The following is a 21,392-nucleotide window of genomic DNA, read 5'->3' on the forward strand; positions in this document are numbered from 1 at the left end:
TAAATTTTATTCGAGCACTCCCGATAGATGATCTCAGTGTAAATTAGAGATTTCAAATTTAAGTCATAAATATAGATCCGACTGAATTTTAAATATTCTGAAGTGAGCTTTGTTTTCTTGGATTTGTCCATTAGTCGGATAAGTGAACTTTAAATATGAATACCAAATGATTAAAATAAAAAAAAATTCGAAACTCAATTATTATCAAATAAATTTTATTACTTCAAAATTCAATTGTATGTATATAATATGAAAATATTTACATTTATTATTTTATAGGATCACATAATGTCCTTTTTACAAATTTATTTAATAAAAAGAATTCATGTGGAGGCCAAATTATCTACTATTTCTTTAAAATTTAGGTATCAATTTCATATATGGGTTACATAAAATATAAATACAGTAATATAACGTCATTAATATGATTTAAAAATAATAAATAAAATGATAATATCATTAATATTTTCAGTCTTTTTTTTTAATAAACCTCTCCAATTTTTTAAAGAAATCTATATAAAGCTGATTAATTTGTAGAAAAAGGAATTAATTCCTTTTTTTCACTCGGGTATATAATAAGAAAAGATAAATTTATCATCTAAAAATTAGTTTTAATTTGATATTTTTTTGTGCGTATAATGTAACATAAAGTACAATAGGAAAGCCTTTCAGAGAAAGGGATGGTACGTGGGGCAGCTATTCTATAGGTTGCAACATTGTCTGGTAGTGGATGTGGAAGGGCAATTTAGGGTACTTCGTACAAATAAGGAAATGCCACGAGCAAAACACGTAATCAGTGGCCAAGGACAGCAGGCTCTGAGCTACATGACCATTATAAAAGGAAAAGGAGTGTAAAAAAGAGTTTGATGATTCACGGGCTCTATTTCCTTATTCATTGCGGCCTTTTCATGTCATCATCTTTCCACTCATGAATATTCAAATCATTTCTTTTTGTGTTGCTTTTCGTCCTGTCTTTTCATTTACCTGAGAATGCTAAAATTTTGAGTTTTAAATTTCCTATAGATAATTTTATCAATTCAGTGAATTTAAAAAAAAATTTATATCCCATTACATAGTCTGCAAATATTAATGATTAGGGAATTTTTTTTTTCTCTTTCCACAGAAAGTGAGGCATTTCCTCTGGAGGTGATGTAAAGACATTCTATTTCTGAGCGCTTGAGCTTTAGCTAATGCTGGAGAAGAACAACCATGCAATGATGACGCTGACAATGATACAAATTCGCCATAACAGTTTGAAATTACGGCACCAAAAGCGCCATGGCCAGCAGAGGGGAGGAGAGCTGCATCAAAATTGATTTGAAGGTGCTAGCAGGTGGTGGGAGCCATTGATTACCCGCAAAAACATCTATACCTGAATCAGACAACTTCAGCTGGGCTTTCTTCCAAGAGGCTAGCATGCTTCTAGCTCGAGTAATCACATGATAAGGTCCTTCTGCTACTTGGTTTCATTTCAATTTATTACGACTCAACCAAACACTCCAAAGTCCTATTATAAAACTCTCAAAGAATTCAATCTCCCACACCTTGTGTAAATGTTCCAACATCTGTAAGAAATTTGGAAAAATTCCAATATTCAGCTGAATACCAAAAAAATGCCAACAAAAACTTGCTCTTGGACACTCAACAAGAGCATGGACTAATGTTTCAGCAGCACCACAATAATCACATCCTGTGTCAAGCTCCAATCTCATTTTTTTCAAAGTTGCTTTAGCTGTTTTGTCATGGTTGCTGTCAGATTACGTTAGTTTGCAGTTTCAGGTTGAGACCGATTGCCTGCAAGTTTACGATCGATGCTATGAGGAGTTCTGTCCAAGACTTGTCTGAGTTTAGAGTTGTCATCTCTGAATATAAATTACTCTTACTCCAATTGTCTAATGTCACTTTGGCTTGGATTAGAAGACAAACTAATGATATAGCTCATGTTTTGGTTAAATCAGTTCTTAGTGGGGCTTGTTTTCGAACTTGGGATATTGTTCCCGCTTGTATTGCTCGTTTCTTCTCTTAATAATATACGAGCAATATTTTAATGTAAAAAAAAAAAGGATATGATATAATTACAGCCATAAATCGAAACCATCATAAAAGGAATGCTTAATTTCTTGGGTTGGGCCTGTACAAAATCCAAATACATTAGGCCGAAATGGAAATTTACATTTCCACTACAAGTATGTGCCTTTTTCCCATGGCCCAGTGGACTTTTGTTTTTTTTGATGTTATGGCCCAAACGACTTGGAATAATATGACCATTAGCTAATCCGAATTTTAAATCCCATCAATTAATAATTTTATTAATTAAATTTCATTAATTAAGAGCTCAAAGGTCAAACTTATGATCTTAAGAAATGACTTCATAGCTTCATTATTTCTGATAAAAATTATAAATGAAAAATACACAACTCAAGTTTTTCTATTTTCACACTAGATATAAGAGTGCTATTTTGTCATTGTAGCTACGTACCACTTGTCAAAAATGATGTCACTGCCTCTGTCATAGCTAGGATGAGTTTGGTTTCTAGCTAAAAATCGAATCAAATGGATCCATTTTGGTTGATTTAATTAGACATTTTAAAAATTTAGTCATAGTTTTAGTTTTGTCACCATATATAACTAATTGAATTTATCTATGACCAAGTGAAATCAATTATGCTCGATTTATATTAATCGGTTTCAAATATTAAATTCATCTCATTAGGCTGAAATTGAACTGAGTCAACTTAATTTAACTCGGTTAGCCAAATGTTCATCGCTCACTTGTGCCATCTTTATTGGCCAATATACTCGGGACACATGATCACGAAAAAAGACAAACGTGTCAATCAACATGAATTGCAACCGACCGACCCAGCAATTTATAAATAGTGAAGGCACCTACTTATTACAATCCTCGTAACAAAGTTTACAAAAAGTGGCAACCGACGAGGAACGGTATCACGACAAGGCACGCCCAAGAAAAGAAGAAGACGAAGAAGAATAAGGAAAGAAGAAGAAGAAAAGTGGCATGTCATTAAAAGAAGAAGAGAAACAACATCACAGAGATGATCATCTTGTAGATTGTCACAAGTTGGATGATGGTTCAGGTGATTTGGCAGAGTGCCATGGCATCACTCAACAAGCTCACCATTTCAGGTGCACACACACCAACATGCATGGAGGGCCTTAATATATATATATATATATATATATATATGTTAGGGTTTTATATCAAAACTAGCTAGCCCTAGGGTTAGACTTAACGATTTGTTTAGGGTTTTGAGTGGATTATATAGTAAGATAATGTTTTGTGTGAGATAATGGATTGTGATCTAGTGTAATTATATTAATTTGTAGGTTTTTGTATTAAAATTTATATTATTTATAACAATTTATTATATATTTTGTTGTGATAAATTTTTTTTTTTTTTTATTTGGATGGATACAAGACAAAAGAAATGTGGGATAGAAGAGAAATTCATCTGATATTAGCTCTATTATTATTATTATTATTTCTGAACCTTTTCTCGTTTAATAATATTTATCTTTTCCTCAAATTGAAAAATAATATTAAAATTAGCATAAACTTATTTGAAAATAATTTGATTAACGGACGTATTTTATGCTTCGACTAGAGGTGATATTTAGTGAAACCCTTTTAATGATAATAATAATTTTAACCTTTAAATATTTGACTTTCTACATCCAACTACGTGGTGGTTGATCCATTAAGATTTTTGGGTTAAGGATAATCTCAACTATTTGATTAGTATCCTATGATGTATTTATGTATTGTAGAAAATAGTTTTATTAGGATTTCATGATATTTTAATATGAAAACGATATTATAAGTTAAAGGGTGTTTCCTCCGAAAAAAAAAATTATGTTATCCAAAAATTATTTTACTAAATTAAGTTAAAGTGTGTGTTGTAGACAATTATGTCACTAAATGCTTACATGGAGCTTTGATTTGTTGAAAACGCCAAAAACTAGTTCCAAAGATGTCATCCAAAAACACATCACTACCTTTTCTCCTGGGCCATGTGAAGAAGACCTTAATCCCTTCTTATCCTGCGCCATGTCCCATGTGTGGTCTTCAATTAATTGTTTACCCTATACATAGATGCAATGTTATGGACTTATGGTGGACGTAGTTGCATATTCTTTTGACAGAAATTAAGAGAGATGGCTACACAAAAAGAAGAGGAGAAACTTCCTCTTTTTGAAACCCAGCAAGCCAAAGGAAGAGTTCTATTCAGGCTCTTTGCTTGTACAGTTTTTGTAGGAATATGTTTCATATGGATTTATAGAATCATATATTTCCCAATATCATCATCATCATCATCGGTAGCAAGATTATGGGTTTGGGTTGTCATGTTCATGGCGGAGCTCTGCTTCGGTTTTTTCTGGATTTGCAATCAGTCTCTTCGTTGGAACGTTACTTATCCTCACCCTTTCAAACACAGGCTCTCACAAAGGTTTCTTCACTCTCTCTCTCTCTCTCTCTCTCTCTGTGAGTTGGATAATTATGCTTTGATTAAGCTTAGTTGATGACTTCAGTAACAGTTGCAAAGAAAGTTCTAAACACGATTCTGATACTACTCATACTGTAATAATAATATGCTTAATAGCTAATATAGTGGATTTAATTTAAACCAAGCCGTTTGTAAATTGCTGGAGATCTAATTCAAAACTTCAAAATGAACTTGAGCCTACTTATCAAACTCTCTTAATATATGAACCGATCGAGCTAGAACTTTATGAAGTGCGCGAGCTGGTTTTTTTGTTAAGCCTCGTTATATATAAACAAACCTCGTTATTAAGGGATGATTTATAAACCATGCAATTTGCAAGCTTTTTTGATATAGGGGACGTTGGACAACAACTTTTGTGTAGGTTTTAGCGTTTTTACAGCTATTAAAAGCTATTATTATTTATAAGATTCTGTAACAAAGCATTTAAACTAACTTTTAGAAACTAATGTAGCGTTCTTTACAAAATTAACTCATATAATGTTTAGTTTTTAGTGTTTTACGAAAAGCTACACGGACAACTAATAGCTAAATGCTGCTAAAACAGATAATTATCAGAATATCTAGTTTTTCCAAACAGATCTATAGTAAATATGTATGTAAATCAGCTTGGATTCGAATTAAAGCTTGAAAAATACTTTTAACGAGCCAATTTCAAACTCAATAAAATCTGCCTCATTTGCGGTTGAAGGTTTAGTGATGCATTTTTTCTATTAGCATATAATAGAGAATGTCAATGAATAGTTCTCCACGGGATCGCAGTGCATTTTTGTTTTTGCCTGGCGAAAGTGACACTATGCTACATTTTTTTTTAGTTTGTTCTTTTAAAGTTCCAAAAACCAAATTAATTTAACACGATAAATAAGTCAAAATTTTTAAAAATCAAATCGAAACTAATCAATCCGATTTTCATTTCTCTAGATAATTCAATTTAGTTTAATTTTTTATATATGAAATTTAAATTTTTTCGATTTGCATAGACTCGGTTCATATTATCAAATGCTCACCCCTGTAATAGGAAAGACTATATTGAAAATTTTAAAGATAATTATTAAAGATTGACTCTAGTACTTACCTGCTGATGGTGGTTATGACAGGTATAAAGACAAGTTATTACCAGGAGTTGACATTTTTGTATGCACGGCAGACCCCACGATGGAGCCACCAACTATGGTGATCAACACAGTTTTATCCTTAATGTCATACAATTATCCCACTGACAAACTTGCTGTTTATCTTTCCGACGATGGCGGATCAGACTTGACGTTCTATGCTCTCCTTGAGGCATCTAAATTCGCCAAATATTGGATTCCTTTCTGCAAATCAAACAATATTGAACCAAGATCTCCTGAGGCCTTCTTCGGACAGGATAGTAATGTGCAATATGCTCAAGATTGGTTAGCTGTTAAGGTAAGTGTTGGACACAATGCTGGTCGAAATAAAAGATAAATCCTTAATATTATTACTAACCTTAATAAAAGTTTCTTTTATCTGAAGAATTTATATGAAGAAATGAAGAAAAGGATTGAATCAACGATAAAAAGAGGTGCCATTCCAGAGGATATAAGGAATCAACACAAAGGATTCTCAGAATGGAACCCAAAAGTTACAAAAGGAGATCATCAACCCATTGTGCAGGTAATTATGATTTTACTTTGTCATAATCCATTTTTGTTTACTTACTAGAATTAATTAATTATTAATTATATGTTTAAGCAGATTGTTGTTGATGGAAGGGATGAAACTGCTGTAGATATCAACGGTTGTCGATTGCCAACACTTGTGTACTTGGCAAGAGAGAAAAGACCCCACTTCCCTCATCACTTCAAAGCTGGAGCCATGAATGCTTTGGTAATACAATATATTACAAACTCTTGAATAGAATTCCCTTTTCTTGTGTTTCTCAGTATTATAATTTAATTCCATGTATGCAGATAAGAGTTTCATCAGAGATAAGCAATGGGCCTATCATTCTTAACTTAGACTGTGACATGTATGCAAATGATTCAGATGTGGTTCTTGATGCACTCTGTTTCTTCATGGATGAAGAAAAAGGCCATGAAATTGCTTTTGTTCAATATCCTCAATGTTTCAGCAACATTACCAAGAATGATCTCTATGCGAATTCGTACTATGTTGTTAATAAGGTAATTAAATCTCCAGAAACATTCTTGGGTTTTCAATGTTTTTGGTAATTTGTAGAAAGATTTTTTACATATGAATTAATGGATCATATCTTTCAGGTTGAACTTCCTGGCATGTGTGGATATGGTTCAGCCTTGTACTGTGGCACTGGATGCTTCCATAGAAGAGAAAGTCTCTCTGGAAAGAATTACTCTAGGGGAAATAAATTGAAATTGGACAATTTTGATTCTGAAAGAAATGATAAAAGAACTGTAGATGAACTAGAAGAAGCATCTAAACTTGTTGCTAGCTGTTGCTATGAGAAGGACACCCTATGGGGCCAAGAGGTCTCTTTCTCATTTTGTTGGTCTCCCGTTTTTCTTTTAAGACTCTGTTTGGTATAAATGAACTTGAAAAAATTTGTAAAATCTATCTAAAATTTCATGTTAGTGACTGTTAAGCTGACAAAAATTCACGGAAATGATTATGATCATGAAATTGCAGATGGGATTAATATATGGGTGTCCAGTTGAAGACACAGTTACTGGCTTGACAATCCAATGCAGGGGATGGAAATCAATCCACTACTCTCCAAACGATAGAGAAGGCTTCTTGGGTGTAGCTCCAAATACCTTGGAAGTGGGTTTGATTCAACATAAGAGGTGGTCTGAAGGACTTTTTCAGATTTTCTTATCCAAATATTGCCCTTTGTTATATGGGCATGGCAAGATAAAAATTGGTGCCCAATTGGGATATTGTGCTTATCTTTTATGGGCTCCTATTTCCTTGCCTACACTATACTATGTAATTGTTCCTCCTCTTTGCTTGCTCCATGGCATTCCCTTATTCCCTCAGGTATATATCTCAGTCTTTAACTTTTCATTCACTTTTTATCTTCTATAGTTCTAAATAATTGACCTCTCCCTTACATGCCTTAGGTCTCAAGCTTCTGGTTCATACCGTTTGCATATGTTTTCATATCCAAGAATATTTATAGCATGGTAGAATCTTTAACTTGTGGTAGTAGTATTAAAGCTTGGTGGAACTTGCAAAGAATGTGGGTAATTCGAGCAACGACGTCATACTTCTTCGCGTTCATCGACACAGTTATCAAACAATTAGGCTTATCACAAACATCTTTCGCCATTACACCTAAGGTGGTAACAGACGATGTGTTAAAGAGGTACCAGAAAGAGGTAATGGAGTTTGGAAGCTCAAGCATAAAGTTCACCTTGGTAGCAACACTAGCATTGGTCAATCTTTTCAGCTTAGTTGGTGCAATAAGCAAAAGGATTATTGATTTGGACATGAATTTCCAGATTATAGAAATGTTTGCCCCCCAAATTTTTCTGTCTGGACTCATGATTCTGGTTAATTTGCCAGTCTACCATGCCCTCTTTCTCCGCCACGATAAGGGCCGTATACTGCCGGCTGTCTTGTTCAAGTCTATAGTTTTAGCTTCATTGGCATGCTTGATACCGATAAATTAAAACCTTTGTGAACGTTGTTGCTGGTCTGTTAGCTAAGGTACAGGCAATTTCGTCTGTTAGCTAAGTCACACATTCTATCTCAGATATATCAATCTCTTAGCTTTATTGTGGATGCTTTGTCATTTGATATGCAGCAATTCAATACAGAAGAGTGAAGCTGGTACAGGCAAGAAGAGCTAATACAAATGATTTAACTATTAGAAAACTTGGCAACTTGCCCTCATCCTTCCTCAGGAAAAGGCCTTGGTATAAAGGCCAGTTTATTACAACTAAAACAGCACAAAGAAGAAATTGCAAAGACATTAACTCATCGAGTCTTATAATAGTCTCTTTCACTATCACTTTCTTCACAACTGCAGCAAAACAGAATAAATTGAGCATTGCAACAGTAGTTAAGACAGTGACCATTGGAGAAGAATCTCCAAACTCCATTATCTCTTTCTCATACCGTCGTGACACATCTTCATCAGTGACTTTTGCAGTGATTACGAATCCTGACTCGGTAAATCCTAGTCTCTTTAAAATTGTGTCAATGAAGGCAAAGAAATAGGAGCTTGTTCTTTTATATAGCCATATTCTCTGGTCGTTCCACCATCCGAGGATTGTGCCTCCACACAGAAGAAACTCAGCTAGGCTGTAGATGTACTTGGCAGATATCACATAAGCAAATGGTAGGAACCATAGGCTAGACACCTGAAACCAACATGACAAAATTTATTAGGATCTATATATTTAGCATTAAGGCTGTTATTAACAATATGTTAAAAATTTATAGTGAATTTAACATGTTCTATTCATAAAATAAAAAAAAAAAAAAAAAAAAATTGAAAATAACCAAATGCTACCTTAGGTAACATCTGAAAGATATATTTTCGAGGAAGCGGGTGTCTCAATTACTCTTGAGTAAGTTGCATAAAAAAAAATGTTGTATATAATCAATTCTAATAGGAAGAGCATGCACCTGTGGAAACAAGGCTACGCCTTTCATTAGACAAAGCGAAGGAATGACAGTGTAATATAGAGTTGGCAAAGAAGTTGAAGCCCAAAAACAATAGCAGCAATAACCCAGTTGCAGGCCAAGGCTAATTTTTCCATTTGCATACCATGCAGGGCTGTATTTGGAAAGCAAAACCTGGAAATCGCCTTCGGACCATCTTTTGTGCTGCACTAGTGTCTGAGACAAGCTGGTTGGAGCAACTCCCAAGAATGCTTTCCTTTTAGGATTGAAATAAGCCGATTTCCACCCATTGCATTGGATTGACAACCCTGTAATTATATCTTCAACTGGACAACCATATTTCAATCCCATCTGCAATCAATTATTTCATTCGATTAGTAATAAAGAAGTTTCAAGATTTGAATTTCCAAATCCAAAAACGAGAAATTTGTTAAAGAAAGATCATTCTTCAACCTCATTTCCCCATTGTGTGTTTTGCTCATAAGTACAGCTTGCAAGAGGCTTTGTTTCTTCTTCTAATTCTTCTGTACTCTTTAGTCTTATATGGTCTTCATTTCCCTTCCATTCAATCTTACAATCTTCAGTGAATTTTCTTCCACAAAGAGTATCTCTTCTATGAAAGCAGCCGGTTCCAACATACGCAGGGCCCCCAAAACCATCCATACCATGGAACTCCACCTTCATTCCACAAAAAAAAGCAAAAACAAAAATTAAGCAAACTAATACAACAAAACAATAATATATATATATATATATAAACTAATACAACAAAACAATAATATATATATATATATATATATATATAGGAACTTACATTACTAATTACTAGAAGTGAACTACAGTATATGTCATTCTTCGTAACATTTTCAAAGCTTTGGGGAAACTGCACAAAAGCAATCTCATAGCCATTTTCTTCATCCGTGAAGAAGCAGAGTGCATCCCATATGGATAATGAATCGTTTGAGTACATATCACAGTCTAGATTGAGAATTATTTTTCCATTGCTAATATTTGATGATACTCTTATCTGCACATATTGGATCATAAACAAATCAAGCAAACAAATTGTAATTGGAGGATAAGTAAGGTCTAGATTATGTTCAAGCATATGTATATAACTGACCAAAGCATTCATAGCCCCAGCTTTGAAATGGTGGGGATACTGGGCTTTTTTCTCTCTGGCAAGGTATACTAGAGTAGGCAATGTAAACCCATCAACATCTGTAGCATTTGTATCTTTCCCGTCTATCAAAATCTGGGAAACGACATGGAAATTCAAACATCAAACAGCTTGTCTATAATAAAACAAAAACGGCAAGTTCAATTGAGAGTAAATTAGACGGTTCACTTGAAGAATGGTGTCATGCTCACGCCGCGAAGAGGATGAATCCCATTGCGAAAACCCTTTGTGTTTCAAGCGTGCTTCTTCTGGAATTCGACCTAGCTTCGTTGCATTTTCAATTCGATCTTTCATTTCTTCATACAATTTCTACGAGTATATCATTGGACGTTAATCAGGCTTAAACATCAAAAATACCATTATTTTAATACTTTGTTGCAATTACACCCTGATAAGAAAACATCCTAAATCCAAAATTCTGTTTGTAACGGAAAATTAAGAGAAATTAATGTTTCTTTTTTTGTTTACATCCATAAACTTATTAAATTTTACAAACACACCTTTATTAATTTACTCATTAATTCAAATTTATGTTTGATTATCTATTTAAATTATTTTGTCCTCGACAAAGAAATTTGACAAAGAAATTTAGCATACCTACTCGTCCTCTCTTAACATTTCATCTCATCGAACATCGGCAAAACTTAAGGGAGGCTCAATGAGCCCTGGCCACTGTATCGAACTCTTTAAAAAAAATTACTTATGAAAAATTACATTTTGATCTTTAAAAATATATAAAATTTATATTTGATCTCTTAAAAATTTTAAAAATTTTGTTTAACTTTCCAAAATAATTATCTTAGCTCTATCCCGCTCATCAAAGTAATAATTATTTTTTAAAAATAGATAAATGATAAACAACTATTACCTTGATAAGCTCCAACTCCTTAATCTGATTAGGATGGTGTTGACTACTAGGAATAGTAACAAAATAAGCCGTAGGTGACCTTGGCTCCACTTTGAATTTTCTGCAATAAGGTATCCAATGTCTTGCAAACTTAGATGCCTCCAAAAGAGCATAAAACGTTAAATCTGATCCACCATCATCAGAAAGATATACACTAAGCTTCTTGGAAGGATAATCATAAGCCATCACTGATAAAACAGTGTTTATCACCATTATTGGCGGTTCTATTCTGGGATCTGCTGTGCATACAAATACATCTACTCCAGGCAACTCATTCTCATGGTACCTTTGAGAAAGCCTGTGCTTGAAGGTGGACCTATAGAGTTGATTCCATCTAAGCGCTTGAGTGAGAATCCAGTAAATACCAAACCATAGTTCAGCTCCAAGCAAACCAATCCAAACCCATCTCCCATTTTCACCATCTCTTGGTATGTTGAGAACTCTATACGCCCATATAAAACATATAGCCATAAACAGAGTCACTGTAAAGAGCCTGTAGATAACTCTTCCCTTAGCTCTTTTTGTTTCAAACAAAGGAGTATTCTCATTATAAGTTCCCATTCTTCTTGTAATTTTCAATCTGTTTTCCTCACACAAATGAAATGAAACGATAGTGTGATATATATAAATATAATATAATATAATATAGAAGCAATATTGTCTTGTCTTCAACCTTTCGTCTGTTTATTTTGTTTGAACTACAAAGTTCCCACGTGGTTCAGTCAATTTTGTTGTGCTCAGCATGTGGGGTTAAAGTCCATAGTAGTTGAAGTTTGGACTGCAGATGATGAGCTCCAGCTTTAGATGATGGGAGATGAGTTTGGATTGGTTTTAAAAAAAGAAGGAAAATGCATCATGCGTTAATTTATATTATAAAAGATTCTCAAACCTGGAGACGAACATAATTATAGAATGCTCTAGCTAGAGTACGCAGCGTTTGCATCGGCTCACTCAAGCTCTTAGATGGCACCAACTCTGTTGGTTCACCTTCAAGCACAGACTCTCAAAGTCAAAAATAACCATTAAATGTAGGACATTTCATTTTGAAAAGTACTAATGGAAGATATTCAGAATATGTATAATATTATTATTTTATGAATTATCATTAAAAGAATGAGAGAATACTTTAATATAACATACTAATGACTTGAAAATGATGGATTGGAGTTACCAAAACAGTCTCTCTATGAGAATACACTCTTGTTAAGCAACACATAAATATTAGACATGTAGGGAGTTTGAGATAATTATCAGATGTGTAATTTTTTTAATATAATATTATTAGGATTTTATTAAAAAACTTCAAATCAATACTAATAAATACAGACAGGATATGACCGCTCTCCTAAAAATCAGACATAGAACAAAAATTGTTATAACTAAAATAATCATTATTTGCTGATCTAATAAGAAATCAAAATGAAAATTGAAAGTTGAACTTGAAAAAAACTGATAGATCTTCAAAAGTAACTGGTTAGATAGATTTTCCGAATTTTCTATATATGACCTAATTATCTATGAACTAGTTACTTATGACGAACACAGAGAATTGAATCACTAAATCTAATAAAGGAACATGCCGCTCTACTAAACTCGAAAAGAGAAAGATCATTGTTTAGTTGAAAAATTCTCTACAAATTCTATATCTGTCCAAATATAAAAAATATAATGAATACTCTATATAAAATGGAAAGATCATAACCGCTACATAAGATGAAAATAAAATAACAATAGTAAAAACATAAATAACATGAACCTACTCAGCAATAGACATAAATTTATAATTTATTTAATAAAAAAATATAAAAATTTACGACAAAAGAAAAAATGTGAAAAGAGGCCGTCACGGGAGAAAAGAATCAGGACACAGGACATATGTAAATGCTTAATTTCCGTGTTTCAATGAAGATAAAGAATCAGCCCGTATGTTGCTTTTCACATGAAATTAATATTAGAAAAAACAAAACTTTTTGCGTACAATTCTTCTACACTATGATGGATTCAGTAGAAGAGTTGTGTGAAACGCAACTAATCCATCCAGAATTACTTGCCCAGGTCAAAATAGTCTTAGCCTCCTTTGTTGAAAACAAAAGAAAAAAAAAAAAAGTTTGCTCAATCCCACGTGGGGGAGATTGAGATTTGAGGGTGATGGATTGGCTATAAAAGGAAGCCAATATTTAGATTTTTAGACACACCAAAAATACTTGAATGTGTTTTATATTAGGGATTTAGAGTAAGTCTCTTGGAATCTCTTGGAGTATAAAATATTTGGGGTGTTTTGAGAGTGTCGGGTAGAAAAATATTTTGTAATTGTGGTTGTAACAATTTGCCGCATAGCGAATATTTTTCTTGGTTATCGTTTGGCAACGGCCGTGGTTTTTTTCCACTTGGAGAGTTTTCCACGTTAAATTATCGTGTTATTTATTCTCTTTAATTTTTCAGTCATTATTTTATTTTCTCATTTGTTCCTGCTTGAAGCCAGTCCAGTTGAATATAAAAAGTTTGAACAAATTATTTTTACTGTTTGTAGTAGGTTTAATCAGAAATATTTTATGAACAAAAATTTATATTTTCATTTATTTGGTACATAAAAAAAAGCCATGAATCTAATCCGGACAAATCAGCTCTATCATTCTATATTGTAATCGAATGTTTTGTAACCTATAAATTAATTCAAGTCAAAAAGTAATTCATGTTTGCTCTAAATGTTTTTTTTCACCGTATTGACATACTTAGTGCAACTAAAATCTTCTCCAATTTCGACATTATGATTGAAAATAATTTCAAAAACGCATTATTTTGATAGGTAAATTTCAAAATTACATTATTTTTATCATAACTCCCATATGTCCTTATTAGCCTATCTTTCCTCGTATATCAAAAAAACAAAATATATTTATCAAAAGAATTGGTTTGAGTAGAAAAATTTCGTCCCCTTAGATAACAGCTTTAGTATTTAATTCTTGTGGATGAAAAAAATTTCTGAGGGTAGTGCTTTTCTTTATGGGCCTGACATGACATCCATATCCAACGTTTACGAAGCACCAAACAAGAATTTTCTGCCTGTAGATAAACAAAAGAAAAGGAAAGTTAAACTGCTTCCATTATATATGGGATAGCCGGCTGTTGCATTTTCTCATCCATATTAAGCACCAAGAGATGGGAAGCGAACAGTTGAATCCTCTGTTCGAAACAAAGAAAGCAAAAGGAAGTATCTTGTATAGAATCTTTGCAGGAACTGTGTTTTTAGGTATTTGTTTAGTTTGGTATTACAGAGTAAGAAACATACCAAGTAAAGAAGAAGATGGGAGATGGGTTTGGATTGGATTACTTGGAGCTGAATTATGGTTTGGTTTTTACTGGTTGTTTACTCAAGCTCCAAGGTGGAACAAGATCTATAGGTTCACCTTCAAGGAGAGACTCTTTACTAGGTACTTTGTTTAGATAGTTATATCCTTTTTATTTTTAATTATTGAAAAATAAATTTGAATTTGGAATTATATTATATTATGCTCAAGAACAGGTACAAGAATGATTTACCAGGAGTAGACATATTTGTGTGCACGGCAAATCCTGCAATTGAGCCCCCATTAATGGTGATGAACACTGTTCTGTCAGTAATGGCTTATGATTATCCTGCAGAAAAGTTAAGTGTGTATTTATCTGATGATGGAGGATCAGATGTTACATTCTATGCTCTAATGGAAGCATCAAGATTTGCAAGACATTGGATACCATATTGTAAGAGATTCCATGTGGAGCCAAGGTCTCCTGCTGCTTATTTTGCTTTAAAACCTAATCTGGATCAAACAAAGGCTTATGCAGCTATTAAGGTGATATTTTTCTTTTCTTTTTTTTTCACACTTGTGTGGTTAGCACTCAGCAGCATGTTTGACATTGAGATTAATTTTTTTTGTTAAAATTATTATTTTAAATATTGAATTTTTTTTTATAAAATTTTTATAATTAAAATATATAATTTAAAGAAATTTATTTTTTAATATAATATTTTTTATTTCTAAAGGAGAAAAATCTCTACAAATAAAAATTACATTCATTTTTTTTTTTTATTTCTTAATTGGGATTACTTTATCTCCCTCCATAAACTATTTTTAAAAAATCGAACAAGTTATAAATCAAGGACTCTCTTCATTTTTATTTTTATATGTAATTATTTAGAAGTTCTTTTTTCTAAAAAATTATCTATCATTTTAAAATGATTATAGAATATTAATTAACTTTTTTCTAATTTTATTTTTATCACTACTAAACACAATAACTATTTTTTTATAAGTTCTTAGAATATATATTATCATCTTACTATTTCTCTCTTAATTATTTTAATTAATGCATAGAGAATTGTTAAAGTTAGAATAGTTAAGCGTGATAAAAAGATAATTTAGTAAAATATAAGCAATATTTAGTTTATAATTGAGGTGATTTAATTGCATCATCCATACACCAAGCCAATTAAAAAAAAAAATTATTTCAAAATTTTCTGTTTTACTTTTCATTTTAGTATATAGTCAGAAACATCATTATTTAAATCAAAACACTATTGTAATTAGTTTAGTATATAAATGGATCGATATACCGGCCTAAATAAGTATTTTACATATCATTGAATGACAGTACTAAAAATAAACAGAAGAATGATTTTTATTTAATTTACTTTTGTTATGAATTATGATTCAACAAAATACTGTTTAATTTTGTAAGTGCATTAAAATACTTAAACAATTTGAGGAGGGAGAAACAATACTGGGAAGGAAGTACACTTTGAATCAAAGTTTTTTTTTTTTTCTTTATCTATGAATTATAGCTCAATTGGTAACGCATGTTAAGTATGTGAAAAGAGTTTTCAGGTTCATTTTCCACTAAACGTACTTTTAGATTGGGGGTAATTAAATCTAGAGCCAGATTAGACAGTCTCTGACAGTGATAGGCGGTTTTACACGAAAGAAAAAAGAAAAAAAGTTTTCTTTTCTTCCACTTTCTTTAAATAAATGAGCTGAATTTATGCATTGGGGGGAAAACTTGTTAAACATTAAAGTCAGGCTGTCGTTTAATACAAGCTGTCATCCAACGACAGGATGGGAAAATCAGATGGTAGACTTGTTTAAATCGGTCACATTTTGAACGACAGGCTTAGGGCCTGTTTAATTTAGCTCTTACTCTTACTCTTACTCTTACTCTTAGCTTGTTGCTGATAGCTAACAAGATGAGAAAAACGACGGCTCCAGAAAATGACAATCTTTGGTGACAGGCACAGCAATGATATTATATGATAGTAATAGTATCAGTTTTTACTCTGTTCTTGTAGAATTTATATGAAGACATGGAAAACAGAATTGAAAATGCAAACAATCTCGGTCGGATCCCTGAAGAAGAACAATTCAATCATAAAGGATTTTCGCAGTGGAATTCCTACTCTTCACGGCTTGATCATGGCACAATTCTACAGGTAATACAGCAATTTCTCATTGACAACCGTTGCCAAAATTTTCTGCACTCTAATCGTTTGATATTTGAATTTTTTACCTTTTTTGCCAGGTTTTGATAAATGGGAAAGCTCCAAATTCCATAGATATTGATGGGTGTCGATTGCCTACTCTAGTGTATCTTGCTAGAGAGAAAAGGCCCAAACATCCCCATCATTTTAAAGCTGGTGCCTTGAATGCCTTGGTGAGTTGTATGTATGCTCATTCTTAAGTTTTGGTCTTACACCATAAAATTTGACAAAAAAAGTTCATTTATTCGGTTGTTTTTCTTTTGTGGTATAATATTCAGATTAGAGTGTCATCAAAGATTAGCAATGGAGAGATTATTTTAACTCTAGATTGTGATATGTACTCAAACAATTCACTTTCTGTTATGGATGCACTCTGTTTCTTTATGGACGAAGAGAAGGGTCATGACATTGCTTTTGTGCAATTCCCTCAGAATTTCGAGAACATCACTAAGAATGACATATACAGTTCCTTATTACGAGTGATAATGGATGTAAGTGCATTTTCCATATATATATGTATATATATATATATTAATTTTTCATATTAGTTGATAGTTCATTTTGCCTTTTTGTTAATTTTGGCAATGAAGGTGGACTTCCATGGTTTGGATGGTTTTGGGGGTCCTTTATACATTGGAACTGGCTGTTTTCATAGGAGAGATACTCTATGTGGAAAAAAATTCAGTAAAGATTGTAAATTTGAATGGACAAGAAATGATGATTATAAGATACAACTGAATATAGAAGAATTAGAAGAAGAAACAAAGCCTCTTGCAAGCTGTACTTATGAGCAAAATACTAAATGGGGAATTGAGGTCTGTTCAGAATCTCCTTTTCTAATTTGAACTTGAAAAAAAAAAAATACAAGTCTTTAATTGAAACATCGTTTTGTAACTAATAAAATGAAAGAATTTCTTATTGCAGATGGGATTGATATACGGGTGTCCTGTGGAAGATGTGATCACAGGTTTGTCAATCCAATGCAAAGGATGGAAATCCGTGTATTTCAATCCAGAAAGGAATGCATTCTTAGGCATTGCACCTATCACGTTGTCTGAGACACTAGTGCAGCATAAAAGATGGGCTGAAGGTGATTTCCAGGTTTTGTTTTCCAAGTGTAGCCCTGCATGGTATGCACACGGAAAGATTAGCCTTGGCCTGCGAATGGCATATTTCGTCTATGGTCTGTGGCCTCCAAACTGCTTTCCAACCCTATATTACTCTATTGTTCCATCACTTTGTCTCCTCAAAGGCATATCCTTGTTTCCACAGGTGCATGTTCTCCTTTTTTGCAGCAATCATTTCAATACTTTTGGTTCTGCATATGCAACTTAATGAAAAGAAAATTTACGAAAATGTTCTATGTCATCAAACCATGACTAAAAATTTAAACACTTCATTTGCCTCAACTCTATTGATCAATAGAATCTTTCATCAGAAATTGTGAAAAAAGAAAAGAAAACATTTGTTGCTAATATATTTGTATTACTACATTTGTATATTATTGGTACACTTAAGTGTTACTGCATAAAATACACGGATTGCTTCATTAGAGATACAGATTGTTATCTTATACTTTGTCTAACTGCAAAAAAGGGACCACATATTGCATTCATTTTAATGATAGCAATTAGTGGTAGTTCACAGCATGTATGAATATTCAAAATTATATTTTTGTTGGTTTCAGGTATCAAGTCCATGGTTTCTACCATTTGCTTATGTGATATCTGCAAGCTATATTTGTAGCTTAGCTGAGTTCCTGTGGTGTCGGGGCACAATCCTTGGATGGTTGAATGACCAAAGAATATGGCTATATAAAAGAGGTACCTCTTACGTCTTTGCCTTCATTGACACCATTTCAAAGATGCTAGGATTTACCAATTCAACATTCATAATCACTGCAAAAGCTGCTGATGAAGATGTATTGAAAAGGTACGAAAAAGAGATAATGGAGTTTGGAGCTTCATCTCCAATGTTTACCATTTTAGCTACACTTGCAATGCTCAATTTGTTCTGCTTTGTTGGGGTGGTTCAGAAAGTGATCATGAAAGAGATTAGTTTTAGGTTTTTTGAGGCAATGCTTTCACAAATTATTCTTTGTGGTGCTTTAGTTCTCATAAACTTGCCTTTGTACCAAGCCCTTTTCCTAAGGAAGGACAAGGGTAAGTTGCCAGGTTCTGTAACAGTAAAATCGTTTGCATTGGCCCTTCTTGCCTGTATCAGCTTCACTCTCCTATACTGAGTCTTCTCTTTTTATTTTAATTTTATATATTACTCAAGAACCATATTTCTGTAATATAGTGAAATATTAAGATGAGCTTACAAATATATGTTTCTATTATTCAACTTTTATTACATATTCAATAGTCAATATATATATTAATTGATTAAAATTAAATATAGAGAGACCCATGATAAAAACTGCCCAAATTCCACAGATGGAATGGATAAAAATCTGAGGGTCATCTCATTTGTAAATTTTTGGAAAATGTGTAACCATAGTTTTGTATTCACAATTCTGTTTTTGATTTTATCTAATTAATCCATATTTATGGCTTGAGATTTTCTGTTTTTCAAAGAAAACATGAAATCTGATATGTCTTGATTCTTTTCAAATGACAACATCATACAGAAGCTGATTTTTATACGAGTACAAACTATCCTATCCTATAAATGATTTATATTAATTTTCACAAAATGCCAGCGGTTTCTGCCATCAATCACAATCCCATAATACAACCCAACCCTAATTTAAAGGCTATTCACGTTATTTCACTCACAAAATTTTAATAACTTATCAAGTTACTTCCTCCTTCCCGCAATCAGTTGGCTTAAACGGTATCGTTTTCTTTACAAGGTCATACCCCACCAGAAAATTCATCTGTGCGAAATTCCCATATAATGCAGCAGAATCACCACCACCAGGTTTACAAATAACACCTTCTGCAACTCTAATAAACCTATTAACGCGTTTCAGTTTCACATCCGGACCCCCTAAAATGAACTGTAACCCTTGGAAATTTTTTATTCTAGATTCAGTAGTAGAGTTATAACAAACTGGAAGAAAACCAGATGGGTCTTTGACACGTTTCCCGCCGGTAACACCAGCGGCGAATGCCGTAGCCAATTCTGAGAAGGAAGCATCAGGGAAGAATGTCAATGCAGTTCCAGAATCTATGATTATGTTTCCTTCCGTAGTAGAAGAAGAACTGCTAAATTTTATTCTTTTATTTCCTACACTTATTGCCTCTAGTATCAGAAAATAGAATCCATTATACGGAGGATGTTTGAATTTTAATGGTGTGGATTGTACTCTTTCGCCTGAAACGACGCCTTTTGTCCAAAATTGAGCTTGCTCGATTTCCCAACTTTAGATGAATATGGCAACAAACAACAAAAGAATTTCCTATCACTTAGATCTCCCAATCGAGAAACAATAGAAGGTTTCGACCCACCAAGGCCGATAGTACCAGAGGTTTCTGGACTAAAAAGTCCTCTATTATTATGTCCACGACCCATAATAAAATTAGGAAGTGTAATGGAAGTAACTGAGGTTGAACGTAGAGTTAATGTATCAGCAGCAACAGTTCCATCAGATAAAGAACCATCCCCCTAGGAATATTTATCCTGGCAAGTCCTGTCTTCACTAGAGCAACTGGCAGATTCTCCTAGGATCTGACATTGCTTTGTAGTGCAAGATAAGTTTCTATATGCAGAGGAATTTATTGGGTCAAAAAAAGGATCATCTTGTTCGTAACATGTTTTACAAGGCTTGCACTGAGTCCACATTAGGTTACTTCCTGTATCAACTTTTCCCCATATTTTGAAAGGAGGAGTTCCATTTGAAATTCTCATCAGTATTGACCTTGATACGATGACATTTTTGCCAGAGACTCTAACATTTTTGGAAGAGTGTGTCTTTGGGCTGAAACGTTGAATACGGTATGGATCGACGAAGAACATAAGCTAATCGTTGAGTAGGAGTTTCATCAGGGTCGTAGAAAGGAGAGTCTGTAGAATCTCTACTAATTAATTCAACACTGAAACCACTTTTGGAGGTATCAATGAAATAAATATTACAAGTGTAGCAATGGTTAAAACAACTGAGGGTTCCGCCATGATTGGAGATGCTGAAATGAACTTGTAAATAAATTTGCTTAATTGAATAGTGCTGAGAGTTAAGAGTAAAGTTTGAAGAGCAGAATGTAATTAGTCACAAATGTCACCTAAAAAAAAAAAAAAAAAATTGTACATGCTGCCAAGATTGCTGAATGAACATTAAAATAAATATATTTTAAAAAATTCTGGTGAATGGGCCTTATTAGCCCATGAATGATTAATCAATATGTGAAACTACCAACTGGGCTAGTGGACTTGTCCAATGTCAGAATTGGAGAATAGACAATGAACAAATCTATTCACAAAAGAAAACAACTCTAAGCCCAATTGGACTTTTGAAATCATTTTTATATATACTAGCAAAATTAATTAACCGCACTTCTTCTTTTAAAATTATTTTATCCTTATAAAATTCACTCTATAAATATATGCAATAATGTATATATATTTTTTTTAAAGCAAAACACGGCTGCTTGCATTAATAATTATAAAAAGATAACAAACAATAAAGAACGGAATTCAATTCCTAAAAAACGAATATAAGAATAGAAAGCTCTAACAAAAAAATGAATTTCCTGG

The 21,392-nt window shown here is 32.9% G+C and overlaps 4 protein-coding genes across 5 annotated transcripts; 2 read left to right on the forward strand and 2 right to left on the reverse strand.

Moving 5' to 3' along the window:
• The first annotated feature begins 4,122 nt into the window (after positions 1-4,122).
• Positions 4,123-8,247, forward strand: LOC105633302 (cellulose synthase-like protein E6). Its single transcript, XM_020678817.3, has 8 exons — positions 4,123-4,469; positions 5,621-5,933; positions 6,021-6,161; positions 6,243-6,374; positions 6,458-6,670; positions 6,767-6,994; positions 7,152-7,502; positions 7,586-8,247. Exons 1-8 carry the CDS (start codon positions 4,177-4,179, stop codon positions 8,135-8,137), a joined length of 2,223 nt encoding a protein of 740 aa, XP_020534476.1. The 5' UTR covers positions 4,123-4,176; the 3' UTR covers positions 8,138-8,247.
• Positions 8,222-12,263, reverse strand: LOC105633117 (cellulose synthase-like protein E1). The gene is made up of 7 exons (XM_089724366.1): positions 11,144-12,263; positions 10,444-10,584; positions 10,219-10,350; positions 9,910-10,122; positions 9,549-9,773; positions 9,099-9,446; positions 8,222-8,830 (listed from the first exon to the last, which is right to left on the reverse strand). Exons 1-7 carry the CDS (start codon positions 11,741-11,743, stop codon positions 8,276-8,278), a joined length of 2,214 nt encoding a protein of 737 aa, XP_089580492.1. The 5' UTR covers positions 11,744-12,263; the 3' UTR covers positions 8,222-8,275.
• Positions 12,264-14,174: 1,911 nt separating this feature from the next.
• LOC110008624 (cellulose synthase-like protein E1) lies at positions 14,175-19,040 on the forward strand. Of its 2 annotated transcripts, none has more exons than XM_020678820.3 (8): positions 14,175-14,613; positions 14,706-15,015; positions 16,506-16,646; positions 16,736-16,867; positions 17,126-17,185; positions 17,285-17,509; positions 17,619-17,966; positions 18,382-19,040. In XM_020678820.3, exons 1-8 carry the CDS (start codon positions 14,342-14,344, stop codon positions 18,934-18,936), a joined length of 2,043 nt encoding a protein of 680 aa, XP_020534479.1. In that variant the 5' UTR covers positions 14,175-14,341; the 3' UTR covers positions 18,937-19,040. The 2 variants fall into 2 exon arrangements, with proteins under 2 accessions (XP_020534479.1, XP_020534478.1); XM_020678819.3 differs by having other exon boundaries at positions 14,177-14,613; positions 16,973-17,185.
• Positions 19,041-19,491: 451 nt separating this feature from the next.
• LOC105633303 (aspartic proteinase CDR1) lies at positions 19,492-20,213 on the reverse strand. Its single transcript, XM_089724497.1, has 2 exons — positions 20,008-20,213; positions 19,492-19,903 (listed from the first exon to the last, which is right to left on the reverse strand). The coding sequence occupies exons 1-2, from the start codon at positions 20,211-20,213 to the stop codon at positions 19,492-19,494; spliced, it is 618 nt and encodes a 205-aa protein (XP_089580623.1).
• Between the last annotated feature and the right edge of the window lie 1,179 nt (positions 20,214-21,392).

The sequence above is a fragment of the Jatropha curcas genome, chromosome 7 (genome assembly GCF_041381405.1).
Source record: "Jatropha curcas cultivar XTBG-Jc1 chromosome 7, XTBG_Jcur_1.0, whole genome shotgun sequence".
Classification (NCBI taxonomy): domain Eukaryota; kingdom Viridiplantae; phylum Streptophyta; class Magnoliopsida; order Malpighiales; family Euphorbiaceae; genus Jatropha; species Jatropha curcas.